Source organism: Kryptolebias marmoratus, linkage group LG15 (assembly GCF_001649575.2).
Source record: "Kryptolebias marmoratus isolate JLee-2015 linkage group LG15, ASM164957v2, whole genome shotgun sequence".
Classification (NCBI taxonomy): domain Eukaryota; kingdom Metazoa; phylum Chordata; class Actinopteri; order Cyprinodontiformes; family Rivulidae; genus Kryptolebias; species Kryptolebias marmoratus.
This window is the reverse complement of record NC_051444.1, coordinates 24016793-24032252: the sequence shown is the minus strand read 5'-3', so window position 1 is coordinate 24032252 and position 15460 is coordinate 24016793. Positions and strand designations below refer to the sequence as shown.

Genomic DNA, 15460 nt, shown 5'->3' with positions numbered 1-15460 from the left:
TGCCAAAGTTTTAGCTGTTTTAGTCAAACCTTCAAAAATATAAAATAATAATCATATAAAAAGTGATATTGCAACATGTCATGTGTGTGTGTTCCAAATAACTCTCAGCTACTACCACATCAAATTTTGGCTCAAAATCTGTGAAACTGACTGAGTTGTAGCTGTTTTTCTGTTGACTAAAGTTGAATAGCTGTGACAGCCATCTTGAACTGGGTTGACTTTGAAACATAATCAGTTGTAGATGAACATCTAATGATTACTTTCTGAAAGTTTCATTAAAATCTGTTCAGTGGTTCATGAGATATCTCTCTAACAGACAGACAGAGTTGACTTTGATAGTTAAAGGCAAAGTTCTTAATGAAGACCTAGCACAATCAGTTAGTGCTCGGAGTATGTGTTGGGGATTGGGGTCAGCTACTACCGCACCAAAATTTAGCTCAATATCTTTACAACTGACTGAATTATAGCCATTTTTGTGTCTGATAATGTTGATTAGCTGTTGCGGCCATCTTAAATTTGGGTGACTTCAAAAGGTAATCAGTTGTTGATGTACATCCAGTGATTACTTCCTGAAAGTTTTGTTACAATTTGTTTAGTGGTTCATGAGATATTTTGCTAACAGACACATGAACACACAAACATCCCTGCCTGCCTTTCACCAGCAGGTGACTATAATATGAAGTAAGGCAGTACTGTACCTTTGGAAGAACTGGTTTAGATTTGTAGTTTTTGTTCCTCCTGCATAAAAACAGAAATACAAAGCAGCTCTTTAAACCAACAGGTAGAAAGGGACTTCTTTCACATCAAGCAGCATCAAATCAATCAAATTAATTCTTCCTGAGGGGGTCATAATCCTGACAGTGAGATGGAGCTTTCCTCTCCTCTCTGGAGAGGAAATTCTCCCCTCCTGTGCTCCTTCTGTGCAGAGGTCAGAGGTCAGGTTCAGCACAGTGCTGACTGAGCTGCTAGGGATTCTGGGATGCCTGCAGGAGCCTGCAGCAGTGAGGATGTTTGAACTTGTGTCTGTCAGGTTTCCAGATGCCTAGAAATGCTTTGGTCACATTACTGACCAAAGGATTCTCCCTCCTTTAAACAAGCTTAATTCTGAGACGGCATTTACATCAAGTTTATAGTTTCTGTTGCAACTTTGTGCTATTTTAGCCATTCATGCATCAAAATGTTTGGCTCTATCTAGAAGAGAGAGCTACGGCTTTTAGGTTTTGTAACTTTTATACTTCTTCAAAGTATTTACTTGACAAATAAATCATGTTCTCTTTGAGTCTTACTTCAGAATGCTTCATTTTTGTCTTCTTAACCTCCTTTTTGCTTCTTGCTAATTTTAGCTTTTAGCTATTATTTTGCTAATTTTTTTTTAATTTACCAAGAATTCTGCAAATTTCAGAATTTAGCCACAGTTTTGCCAACTTTAGGCTGTAGCTACGGTTTTGCTAATTTGAGTTTTTAGATACAGTTTTGCTCATTCTAGCTTTTTTGCTACTGGTTTTAACATTACCCATCGTTTAGTTTATTTCAGCTTTTAACGACAGATTTGCTAATTTTAGCTTTTACCTGCTGTTCAGCTTATTGCAGCTTTTAGCTACGGTTTTGCCAATTTTATTTTTTAGATATGATTTGTTCGTTTTAGTTTTCATCTACAGTGCAGTCATTTTAGATGTAGCTAAGGTTTTGCTAACTTTAGCTTTTTGCTACTGTTTTGCCTTTTTGAGCTTTTGTCTACAGTTGTCCAAGTTTTAGCATTTACCTACTGTTTAGTTTATTTCAGCTTTTAGCTGCGGTTTCGCCAATTTTCTTTTTCAGATATGGTTTTGCTCTGTTGGTTTTAGCTTCCTTTCGGCTCCTTTTATCTCCTCTTCGTTTTAACGTTAAAATGCTAACTCTCCTCTTACAAGAGCATCCTGGGAGAAAGCAGCAGCGTCAGAGTCTTAAACTTTATCAGTATATTTAAATGACGGTGAAGCTGATTCGATGCAACAAACAGAAGGAAAGCAGTAAAACCACTTTGACTTGTCACTGACATCAGGATATCGTGGGCTCTCTCCAGGAGCTTGCTGCTGGTGGAGTTAACAAAGATGCCGTCTTCTTCTGTGTTGGAGCCGCCGGACGACAAGCGGCCCTGTCGACCAGCACGCCTGTTCCAGCCGACGCCCGGAGAACTCCTGCAGACAAAACACACGAGGAGAGAATCAGTACAAGTGACTGGATTCAGATATTGCCTACATCCACGGAAACCTTCAGTCCAGCCCCAGTTAGAAAATCACGAAGCTGCCTGTTCACTTAGAACAACAACATGAGGTTCTGACACCATCTTATCACCATAAAATGATCATTAATAAGAAATGTTCTGCTGGAAACAGCTCCAGTCTTAAATAGTCAACAGAAGGCGCTGATTGTTTTGCTTCAAGGCTCTGATGAGTTGGTCAGCTGTTAGCTGATCACTGCTACAAATATCTACATGGTTGAAGCCATTTAATTAGCTGCGATCTGATTCCTTCCCAGGATGTCATACAGACACATTTCATTTTTGTTTTCAGTCATAACTTTAACCATTCAGTCAAGGTTAACAGATTAATTAAACTCTTAAAATAATCAACTGCAGAATTTTACTGGAATCCACAATATTATAAAACTAAGTGTATGATCTGATTAGACATTCATTTTGTCTCAGGCAAAACACATTTCTTATATCAGCTCAGATCTTTAAGCTGTGTTAGAGTGTAGCTTTGTCATGTTGCATGGATCTCAGTTTATAGTTTCTTTAAAACAAACTGCATGTATATTTCCAAACTGCACTACAGAGCCTTGTATATTTATATATGTGACAGTCATCTTTTTTTTCTTAAGATCAACGTCTCCAGCAGCAGCATTTTCCACTTTTTGTCCAATATAAAGAGTGAAAATGACGTTGAACAGATTTCATACACCGAGAGGCTTGAAAACCTCAGGCCTGAAGGTAAAACCAAACCACGCGCCCACAACACAAACACAAACACAAGTGGTCTGAACATGGTTTGAACCAGACACAACTCTTCTGCAGCCCAGATGGCATGGCAGGAGAAGTAAAAACCTCCACTGTACCAAATAAAAGTTAGAGATAAAAGACTATGAAAGTAGCAATTTAATAAAATGTTCTGACACAGTGGAACAGTTTATTTTGTTTCCATTATCGCCCTTTGTAGATTTACAAGAATTCCTTCAGCAGAACGGGCCACACACACACACACACACACACATTAACTGTTACACAGCAGCAGTGTCTTGAGTTTGGTAGCTCATACTGTGTTATTAGAAGGTGTCTGAATCATTTCTGAGGAGGAAATGAGATCGGACAGCAGCGCGTGGAGGTGTTTTCATAAAATCCAGTCCAGACATAAAGCTGCAGTAGCTCAGTTCAAACGTAGCCATTTCATATCGTAACAGTTTCTGAAATAAACTGTATTCTGTGGTTTTCCACTAACTTAGGCCTTGACTGCAACGAAACATTGTTTTCTATAAAACACCTTATTTATTTGTCATTTTTTAAAATATCCTTGTTAACGCGGCAAAGTTTCTAGAAATGTTTTCATCAACACAGAAACACAGACACCAACCCAAAACTCTGCAGTCACCATGCCAGGCCTGTGTGTGGCGCCGTAATGCTGCCACAAAAATACACTAAATACATGAAAACGTAATGCCTTTATGTTGGGTAGGAACCACAGAGGGTATATGTTATACAGATGAGGGTTCAAGCTGTAAACAACAAGAAGACAAAGTCGAGGATGTCAAATAAAAAAACAGAGTCTTTTCTGTGGACCGATGACAAAGTGGGTCGTGTTTGTGTCACATTAAACTGGACGTGGGTCTGTGACATTTTAATTTTGAAAAGGTTGCTGAAATTTTGGCTGTCCACAAGAAAACTCCAAGGCGGAGTTTCAAGATTTTCTCCTTCTGAAACAGTGGGCTCCTAAAACACTGTTTCCATGTAGACGCAGGGCTGAAACAATTTAATAAATTTATGTATTCCCCCCCAAAACAGTGTTCCCATGTGGACGGGGTCTTAACATCATAAATGAAGGTAAAACTGTACCAACTCCTTTGGTTTGGTTAGTAAATAACATCCTTTTAAGCATCAGTGAGACCTTGTTTATGGGAAAATAAACTAATGCTAACATTAGCATGCTAATGTTAGCATTAAGCTAAACCACCCATTTCTTCCTGTTGCCCAGTTGAGTAAAACACATGTAATTATATTTTATGCCCCAACACATTAAACCAGAAAGCTTAAACTTCATTCGCCATATATACTGTATATTTTTTAGTAAAATCTGTAAAACATGGGTTCAGCATGTACAACATTGTGCGAATAATTACAAAAGTAATGAGTCGATGCCACTCCCTTATCCATTTTTATACTCTACAGTCCCAGAGGAGCAGAACAATTACATACGTTTTGCGCCACAAGCCAGATTTACATTTCAGTTTATGAATTACTGCAGAAGACCCACAAATATCCAGTGAGCGACAAGTCCAAGTTTCTTCGATTTCTAAACTTACTTGGGTTTACACTTCGTTGTCTTGGAAGAAGTGTTTTAAAGTTTATGGTCTGTGCCCAAATCAAACACTGAATCTTGTGCCAAAATCTCCAGTATTTGTAAATTATCTGTTTGCATCTGGCCTACCATACAGAGGAGAATGTTCCCCTGTTGATCATCGATCTCAGTGTACGGTGACATTACAATACGCCTTTTGTACTGACTGTTTATCTCCGTAGTCTCACTGAGAGTCCCATAAAGTACTGCACTGTCTGCGGTTCTGCTCAGCTGACAAGCACCCTGCGGGGACCGAATATTTATCTCTCCCCGGACGATCCTCTCCGATGCATAGCTCTGACTCTACATCACGGAGGAAGCAGCTGGACAGGGTTTAGTGCTCTCTGAGAATGTAGACAATGAGTGTGTGGAGAGGGAGACAGAAGGAGGCCAAAGGTCCCACATTACGTAAAGGAGGATCTTTTTTTTCCCCTCAAACCAACCCCACACTGTGCTCCTGAGTAACAACAGCAGGCTTATTGGAACCTCTCTGCTCTGAAAGTCATAGTTGCTGCTGCTAACCTTAGAGTCCACAGCTAATCAGAGGAAGTGATGGACCGTGGTCACAGTGGAGTCATGAGGACTCTGCACCGTCATCACTGATTTTTTTTTTTTATATATATACAGCAGATGTCTGGTCAATGCCCAGAGATATCAAGATCATGATGATTCTATGAGGGACACAGGATCTTCCAGAGCACCTTCTAGAATTAAGGGTTCACTTCACAATTATTATCCAAGTAGAACTAAAGAACTAAAGCATCAACAGAGACTCTCAAACAGGCTGCGTGCGCTCCCGCGGTGTCTGATGGTGTTCAGCTGCACGGGCATGTTTGCATGTGTTTTGAATCAACTGAAACTTTACACCTTTGTTGATAAAGACTTGGAGGTAGAATATATTTACCTTATTGTAGTGATAATTAGCTGTCCAAGGCAGCGCAGAGTGACGCATCCTGGAGAGGTTTTTATCCACCACTAAGGTGCAATGCCGGAACCAGAGGTTGGCCAATGGTAGCAGTGGCCATCTTGGATTTTGACATGGCAGACCAATTTTCAATAGCGACTTTACTTATGTCCAGACGGGTCCACATACCAATATGGAAGTTGGTTAGTCACTTAGTTTTCAAGTTATGCAGCTCACGGAGGGACAGAGGGTATTTACAAGTACCCTCTTCATTGTGCAATGGGGGACGACTAGCACTGAAAAGGAACCAAAAAATGAGACCAGTACAAAAAGTACTGGTCTCATTTTATCTCAGGCTGAAGTACAAAACACCAGGTGGCTGTAGTGGCCTCCTTGAATTGGGTTTACTCCAAAAGTTGACCAGTTGTAGATGTACGTCCACTGATTTCAGTAAAATAAATAGAGTCCACCATAAGATATTTTTAAATTTAGCTGGCAGTAAAACAGAGTGGTAAAATTGAAGTCTACAGCTTGCGATCTGCGAGTGAAAACTCCCCGTTGACAAAAAGCACACTTACCGCGGTGATGTCTCGATGAGGGTGTTGCTTCCCTGAATGTCCGACAAAGGTGTGCGGGGACTCCTTCTGGTCATACCTGATCACGGACAAACAGGTCAAGTCAGAGAACGCACAAATACACGGTAAAATCTAACATACAAATACACAGAAAAAAAGACAAGACAAACAGTCACGCAACATTTATGAAACAAATAACACACCTCTGACACCAACTCCACTCTAGTGTTATTGCTGTGAGTGTTTTGTGCCTTTTTATTGAAAATAAAAACATACTGCAGATGACTTACAGGTGCATCTCATGTCATATCATCAAAAAGTTTATTTACTTCAGTAATTTAATTCAAAAAGTGAAACTTATTGTATAGATTTATTACACACAGAGTGATACATTTCATGCAATTACTGATAATTTGATGATTATGGCTTGTAGCTGATAAAAACCCAAAATTCAGTTTCTCTGAAAATGTGAATATTACACAGGACCAATAAAAAAAAAAAAACATTTTTAACAAAAATGTTGGCCTACTGAAAAGTATGTCCATGTACTGTAGAATATACACACTCCAAACGTAGTTGGTGCTCCTTTTGCTGTGATAGTGGCCTTTAGCTCATCTGCATTATTGAGACTGGTGTCCCTCATCTTCCTCTTGACAAATCCCCACAGATTCTGAGGTTTAGGTCAGAGAGTTTGCTGCCAATCAAGCACAGTGACACTATGGTCACTAAATCAAGTATTGGTACTCCTGTCGGTGTGAGCAGATGCTGAGCCCTGTGATGGACCTGCGACCTGTCCAGGCTGCCCCCCGCCTCACGCACAGGGACTGCTGGAGGTAGGCACCAGCTGCTCTGAAACCCGGAATGGAAAAAGTGGGTAAAGAAAATTAATGGATGGATGGATACTACTTTCCCTGGGATGTCTGCGCTGACTTTGAACTTGATAAAACCCAGAGGACCAACAGCAGGAGGTGACATGGCTCCCCAAATCATCAGAGACTGTGGAGGCTAAACACTGGACCTCAAGCAACTTGGATTATGCACCTCTTCACTCTTTCTCTGGACTCTTGGACCTTGATTTCCAAATAAAAAGCAAAATGTATTTTAATCTGAAAAAAGGGTGTTTGACCACTGAACAAAAAAGCCATTTTTTCCTCCTTAGCTTTGGTAAGACGCTTCTGATATTGTCTCTGGCTCAAACATCTATCAGAACATTTTAGAGCTCTGTAGAGATACCAATTTTATTTTACAGCAGGAATTGGCTCCTGCCAAATGCACCAAAAGTACCAATACCTGGCTTAATGATCATGGCATCAATGTGCCTAATTGTCCAGCAGACTCACCTGAACTAAAACTCGCAGAAAATCTACAGTTTTTCATCAAGAGGAAGATGAGGGACACCAGTCCCAACAATGCAGACGAGCTGAAGGCCACTATGAAAGCAACCTGGGCTTCCAGCACACCTCAGCAGATCCACAGGCTGATGGCCTCCATAGAACGTCGCACTGATGCAGGAATTCATACTAAAGGAGCCCCCATGTATTAACTGTATATACTGTAAGGACATACTTTTCAGTAGACCAACATTTTTGTAATAAAAATCCTTTTTGAATGGTCTTATGTAATATTCTAATTTTCAGAGAGTCTGAATTTTGGGTTTTCCTCAGTTGTAAGCCAAAATCACCAAAATTAACGAGAACAAAAGGCTTGAAATATATCACTTTGTGTGAAATGAATCTATAATTTGATTTGAATCACTGAAATAAATGAACTTTTCGTTGATATTCCAAATTAGTGAGATGCACCTGTAAAACAAACCGCTCTGTGAGGTTTACAGGGAGGTGCTTGTTAGTGCGGAGATATGGACAACGATGAGTTACTTACATTAGACTGGATTGTCGACATTAATAGCGGATTAGTTATTTCAAATAAAAATGTTAAAAACTCCATTCTGTTCCACGTTCAGTCATCCGAGCCAAGTTCAAATCTAAGTGAGGTGGGTTTAATCGGGGTTGTTTTGTTACGATTGGGGCAAATGGCTTTCATCAGCATTCCCTCTGAACTTGGAGCCAATCAGTCACGGTGCTGAGAAACCACAGAAAATCTACGGTGTTAGCCTACTCGGAAAGCAAACTGCAGGCTTAACACTATACCATGGTCAGTTTCATCATCACTTTGTACAACACTTTCACTCCCATCTGGAGCTGCAAGGTAGCACAAAACAAAAAGACACAAACACATTTGAGTGGACTGAAACACTTGTGATCTTTGTGTGTGTGTGAGGCCGGCTGTGTGCATGTGTGTGTGTGTATGTCCTGCACCACATGTAAAAGCTGCCTGTGAGCAGGTTAGTGACATTACTGCGAAAACATCTGTGTCCCGGTGCGGTCAAACACCTCCCCAAGTCTTCTACCACCATCACCAGTTTACGTTGCATTAGTGACAGAGAAAAGGCAGGTTTTAGTCTCACACTTGCTGTCCGATACGCTAAACTGCACGTGAAGGCAAAGCGGTATGGATAACTGACACAACCACACACTAAAAAAAGAAAATGGATACCAAGAGTTGTTGCTTCCCTCAACCAAACTTAGAAGTCGCAGCACTACAACCATGCAATTCTTTTGTTTTGGGGTTGTTGTTGTTTTTTTTTAAAGCAAGCAGTTTACAGCAGCGTGCAAGTGACAGAATGGCTGAAACACACTGGTGAAAAACATGCAAGAGAAGTGAAGAGGGAGACGAAGGGAGCAGAGACCAACGAGCATCTAGTCTACAAAAGAAGCCGCAAAATCAAATCACAAATCAGAACAATCAAACCACACTTTTAAAACATAGTTAATCATCTTTTAACGTGACTTTGGCTACTGTTCTGTAAGGTTGATGACGTTGGTCAGTCTCGTCCCTGTAGTTTCCCCAAATCCAACATAAAAGTAGGAGGAGGTTGTTGGGTTTTTTTTATTGTTATTATTCATTTTGCAGCCTTACTGTACTTCTCCTCTTTGCATCTCTGCAGGATCTCTAAGCTTCTCTGATGCACAGGGTGCTGCAGAAAGCTAAAACTATCCACACTTTTCAATGCTGCACAGGGAGCAGCGTCATCATGCCCTTGGAGAAGCAAAACAAAAGGAAAGAGAGGACAGATAAATACACACACACAAAAAAAATAAAGGGTAGAGAAGGGAGAAAAGGGAGAGAAAGAGAGAGAAAAGAGAGATTAGATAGCAAAGAAGTAAAAGGTCAGGAAATGCAGTTTTTTTTTCTACTAAAGAGATACCTGTATAAGACTGCTGGAGAGAAGATGATTAAGATTCAAAACAACACAAGGAAGTTTGTCTCTGGAAGGCTGTGTGCCATTTTATTGTCTTCTAGAAGATTTTCTGCAAACCGAAGCCTCTCGGCATGTTTTCTCAAGGAAAACAATGGCAGGCAAGGAAAAAATAAAAAAGGAAGTATATTCTAGAATAATAGTCATAACAATCCAGGCAAGTCGAAAAACCACAACAGTGCTTTTTGCAGAAAAGTTTCTGAAGACACTGAACAGACGCCCTCGGGAGACACGGATATCTTTAGAGTTCAGTTAAAAGCAGTCAAAAAGATATCTGAAAACAAAAAGAGCAAAGACTTCTAAAGAAAAACCTGTCTGTTCTACAAATACAGAGTAGGAAAGCTTCGAGAGGGTGCAGAGCTGATTTCAAAGATGAAAGATCATCCGATGCTCATATCTTTGGCTCAAAAGGAGATCTACATCTAAAGGCGAATTCTAAAAAGGAAAGAGTGCATTCAAAGAAACACAAGGCTAACGGAGAAGGAGGGAGAGCTACGGTAAATACTTGGCATTGTGCAGAAATGCTCTACATGATGACTATAGGAGCTAAAAAAGACCCTCAAACCAGAACTTTATGGCATTAGAGCAGTAAGTACAATACGTGTCAGGAAAAACGATTAAAAACGTTTGGTTTCTGTTTATGATTGTGAGCTATTTCAGGTAACAAACACCTTTAATCTGCAGAGAGCTGATAAAACTGCATGCATTAAAGACAAATAACCAAACAGCTATTCCTCTCTGCATGCCTGTCAGAAAAGCTGGTCTTACTTTTCTCTTTCTTTACTGTCATGATACAACATGAAACCCCCAAAACATCCATTTTATCATTCGAAAAAACATCTACATTCTATCTATGACTAAAAAAAAAACCCTTTGTACGAAATAAACTTTCACTTGTCTTTATACAAAACAAAGCTTCTCGACATTTATTACCGCCACATGCTTTATATTTGTGCAAGCGTTCTCTTACTAGAAAACTCTCTGTCCGCAGAGCCCACTCTGCCTGTTCCCTAATGTGCGATGCCCGTGTCGGCGGAGTTTCTGTACATGTGTTTTCTCACCAGTCTTCTTGGGCGTGTGTCTCTTCCCGGCCTCTCTAAAAGCCACCAGGGCCCTGAAGTAGGCTCGGAGTACCGCCCAGCGGAACGTGGCTGACGGGTCGATGCCAATCAGGCCGCAGATAAAGGCGTTCTTGCTGCTTTTCAGCAGGGCTACGATGTCCGGACGCATGTGGTCCGTGTTCTTTTCCCTAAAATCCTGTGTGTGTTAAATAAAAAGCTATAAAACGAGTTTTACTGAACATAAAAACAAGCTGCGTTTAATTCCACAGCATTAACCTAGAGCTGATAGAAATAACATCCAGTCCAATTATTAACATTTAACATGGAGGCTAAACTATAACGTGGCTTAAACTGGGAGCTACTGCACTCTTTATTTATATATTTTAAAAATGTATTTATTAACTCTGAAGACTTAAGCTGTTAGTGTTGCTTTTTGGTAGCTTAACATTTCATCAGAAATAAGCTAAATTTCACCAAGATTAAGACCTTCATTTGATGACTACAAATAAAGATATTTCTTAACCAGAGTGATTATTATTAAAAAGGGATTAAAATGCCTCCATAATTCCTGTGAGACCTTAAATCCCCATTTCCGCAGCACAAAAAGGACCAGAGAAAGGGCAGCGTGGTGTGTGTGAATCTGGCGCTTTGCAACAGAGAGGAGACAGAGTGATTTACTGCACGTCTGACCATCAAATATGTGCCTTTGTTGCTTGTATGTGACATATTTAAGAAGACATTTAACAAACTTTATTGTGTTTTATATACATTTTGCTTAGTAATGCTTGTTTGGCTGTAAGCCAGAAAACTGAGCTGAAAGGATCTGAATATAATAGTCCTTGTTCTTTTTTTGGATCCTGTCATTCACAACAGTTTGTCTCAATTTATTAGGAAAGACAAACTGGTGTCAAGGACTAAAATATTTGCCAACGGTTCTTTTTATAAGTCCTAATTGTTTAACGTGTCTTTAAAAGTTTTTCCCTTTTCATTCATTGTTTTTAATACTTGGCACTAGGTTCTTAGACAGGGTTGTATCCCACTGGGCTGCAACTGGTGGAGACTAGCTGGTGACTCAAAATTGGGAGAAAATGGGCAGATTTTCAGTTGCTGCCTGACTGAACTTTGGGTGTTTGTGACCAAGCCACATAGCCACATTTTGAGCAAATCGTTGAAAATCGCTGTTTATTTTTCTGTGCACAACTTGCAAAACTGTACTATTTGAGGTGTGCGCATTATTTTATTGCCCATCTCCACCTACATCATACACACATTTATGATTTAATCTACTGGAGTATGCTTTTGAAATGTACATAGGCAGATTTGGACCAGATTTTAATAATAATAAAAAATATATTGGTGCGTTATTTAGACTTGGACATGTTTTGAGTCAGAGGAGAGCTGCTGTGCAGGTGACAAAATACAGCTTTTGCGCTGTTGAGACGTGTTGGAGACACCTGTAACCACTCTATGACGAGTACAAGAGAAAACGTGCCGAACAAACTTCTTGAACATGTTCAGAATCCATGGAACGAGACTGTGAGCCTCTGCAGCTAAAGTGAGGAAACTGAGAACGTTTCAAGACACTTTGGAGACCCCCAACTAGTCGCAGCCCAGAGAGATGTTAACCCACCTCCATTTAAATTATCCTCACATTTTTTGTTATTGTTTTTAAAGTTTTGATTAACACGAGTATCTATTCACCAAATTTATAGCTGAGAACCACTGCCAATGATTCATTTATGAGTCTCTTACCAAGGTTCATGAGAACAAGATTGTGATAAAATCCCTACAAAACTATTTGTTCCTTGTACCATGTTTGATGTTTCCTGAAAATTTCCTGAAAATCCGTTCATAACTTTTCGAGTCATCCAGCACACAGACAAACAAATGCTACCAACAACATACGCTCCTTGGCAGAGGTAAAAGATTCAACATTTTACCTCCTACATGGAAAGCTGAAGCAGAGGATGGCAGCACGCCCCTTTGAGGTCTCTCTGAACAGTAAAACTGACCTTGACGCCGTACTTGACTTTGCCGGCGTAGTGTCGGATGATGAAGGCGGGCTCCATGACGGCGGGGAACTCGATGTAGCTGTTCCCTTCATGCTGCCGCTTGAATTTATCCAGTAAAGTCTGATTGGTGGCTTGAGGGAAACTGGACATAGGAACAGAGGGGAGATGCTTTAAGGAACAACAGACTGTCTTTAACACACAGAAAAAAGAGAGGGGAAAAATGATGCAACAATAATCTCACTGAAAATGGATTTCTGAAAAGAATTAACAAATAAAGGCTTTTTTCCCCTCCCCAAAACTCTCCATTTTAGTCCAAATTCAGAAGAATTGATGGTGGACAGCTGAAAATAAACACGTTCTGATCTGAAACAAATCTTGGCATTTTATCATTTATGCCAATGAATTAAACTACTAAAGCTCCTTTACCTAGGCTTGGCTTTGTGTTATTTTGATTTTTGCAGAGAGATATTTAACTCCCAGTTATTTTCCAAACACAGAGGGCACAAAAAAAAAAAACTGTTGGGTTATTGGATCCACAATATCTCTTCTTCAGAGATGATTTCAGCTCAAATTTCTCTCTGGTCCATTATTAGCAACAGCCAGTGAGGCTACAAAGAAAAATATAAATAAATAAATCAACAGCTCACAGGATATGGACTGAGGAAGAATGAGACAGCAGGGTTTCTGGACCAGAGTGAAACCTGAGCTACGAAAACAGCACAGCTAAAGCGTCAGGGTTTTACAGCTTTTCCACGTGGAAGGAAACTTGTTCCGGAGCCCAAATGACAAAACAGAGGGAAGGAAATAGTTACTAAAATGGTTGCTGATTCGTGGACTTTACTACTTCTAATCAGAATAAATACAATGAAACTGGAAACGAAGAAAACTGGTTTATAATTTTTAGAAAGAGGGGGGGGGAAAAGGACATAGGCTCCATTTTCCTGAAGTTCTAGACTATAGTGGTCAACAAACAAGAGTCCGACAGACACATTAGTGGAAAAACAAATAAATACATTCCTCCTTTTAATCGGTCCATGTCTAACATTGTCTTTAGATGTGGGATAGTCATGAGTCCTTTTATGCAGCATTACAGCGGCAAAAAAACAACAATCAGCCCCTCTTAGACTTCTTACAGCAACTTTATTCAGCTCTAAGATTAAAAGAAATGCAGAGAAGGGACTCTTTGGAGACATCACTGCTGCAGCTGACCGTTTACACCACTCAGTATTTGGTTTTAGTCTTTTTTTTCCACAATAGCTGAGGGTATAAAAACTGAATCCATCCAAGGACTCTGCAGTTGCAGTTTTGCTTCAACCCAAAGCTCTGGATAAATCATTTCTCAGGACAATTAAAAAAAAGGAAGAGCTTCTGAAGAACTGAACCAGACAAGCTGAAGACTTGAAGACTCACTTGCATTCTTCATCCAGCAGGTGGAACAGTGCTGTGGGCTTCTTGCTGATCAGGTTGATGCAGCCCGTGTTGTCGATGTAATCGATGTTTCGCCAGCTGATGCCCTCCGCCCTGTACTCCTCCTGCAGGGTCACATGACAAAACCCGAGCTCAGGGTGTAGCTCTGAAGACCTCCAGTGGACGTGGCATCAAAGATGAAATCTTTAACCACTCATAGCGATATTATTTCTTAACATACCATAAAAAAATTACATTTAAACTTGAACAATCAAAGCAACAAGGTTCTTGGCATTCTTTGATGTCTGCAGACTTTGCCTGAACTCTTCCTGTTTTAATAATGACAGAAGCATTCGGAGCATTTATCATCATTCATGTTATTTTCCTGCCTTCCTGGGAAAGAGATTTAACCAATAAAGGACCCTAATCCAGCTGGGGTTTAATAAAAAAAGCACTGGAATCTCAGTTTCTCTGGCTTCTCCTGGTGTTAGCCTCAAGTCAAAGAGCTGAAATTAAATCAAGTTAACGGACGTGGTTCGTGTGTAGAAACGCTAAGTTCATCGGGCAGAATGCTCAGAGAGAAAAGCTGACTTTCTTTAACGCCGCATCGGTTTTTGCTGGTGGACAAAAAAAAAAAAAAGTGTGCAAGTTTATTAAAAGTCCAACGGACGAGTTTTTACAAAGCCGTCTCCGTAAAACTGACTTTGCCGACTTCATTAGTGCTCTGAAACACAGTGTTTGATCCAGTTCTATAAACTTTTATTACAGAGGACAGTAACAGTGTCGCTCTTTATGCGCACAGACGCATTTCAAGCCGAAACCTCTCAGCAGTCGATGGTTAAAAGGCAAAGACATGAGGAACTTAAGTGAACACATATGCAGTGAGGTTTGATGCAATTTAGGGACTTATATAAAGTCTATTATTCAGTTTGTGAGTCCGAAGGGAGCTGACTCAGATTCCTGTAATCACTGAGCTGTTTGTGGAGGAGCAGCTCGGCCTGATCGAACACTGAGCAGGACACAGAGTCCACCCATTCTCCATCAGATCAGGTCATATTCCTCTTCATCATGATTCACTCTCGTTTTTATTAAAACAAACAAAAAAACAAAAAACGAGTGTCTCAAAAACATGAAAAACCTGCCTGTGGCGCCGTTTCCACAGATTGTAATAATTGAAGTGTTTTATTGTACAGTAATGCAAAAAGGGGTGGATTTTCTGTATCAATAAATGCTTTTTTTTATTAGCATGTATGTGTGAGATTATGAATGAAGGATTGCATAATTAGAGGATAACCGCAACAGAAAATTGCGAAGGAAAGTAAAGAAAGTAAAGAGAATATTTTTGTTAATTGTCAGCATCTGTTGCGATTAGATGCATTAAACCCAAAACCTTCTCTGAGTTTGTTTTAAAATCAACTGCAAACAGCTACAAAAGAAGCAGCTAGAAGATATTTTATATAAAAAAAATAAAACACATCAGCAAAGCTTTGAACCACATAGTCAGGTGGTCCTCATCCTTTGACTCTTTCCAACCCAACGTGAGAAAACTACTTATTGATCATCAACTCTGTCAACATTAACTAACTTTTTATG

The 15460-nt window shown here is 39.9% G+C and overlaps 1 protein-coding gene across 7 annotated transcripts in view; it reads right to left on the bottom strand.

Annotated features, from left to right (window-relative positions):
* The window catches only part of myo9aa (myosin IXAa), a 103485-nt gene that overhangs the window by 20759 nt on the left and 67266 nt on the right, over positions 1-15460 (bottom strand). For 5 of the 7 annotated variants that reach the window (XM_037979797.1, XM_037979800.1, XM_037979796.1 and 2 more), the window contains 8 exons: positions 13871-13992; positions 12461-12602; positions 10449-10644; positions 9048-9167; positions 8219-8269; positions 6072-6147; positions 2037-2177; positions 699-738 (listed from right to left, as the gene is read on the bottom strand). In XM_037979797.1, the coding sequence (XP_037835725.1) occupies positions 699-738; positions 2037-2177; positions 6072-6147; positions 8219-8269; positions 9048-9167; positions 10449-10644; positions 12461-12602; positions 13871-13992 (888 nt within the window). The remainder of the gene's footprint in view (positions 1-698; positions 739-2036; positions 2178-6071; positions 6148-8218; positions 8270-9047; positions 9168-10448; positions 10645-12460; positions 12603-13870; positions 13993-15460) is intronic. The other 2 variants (XM_017414223.3, XM_037979799.1) reach the window with 2 other exon arrangements.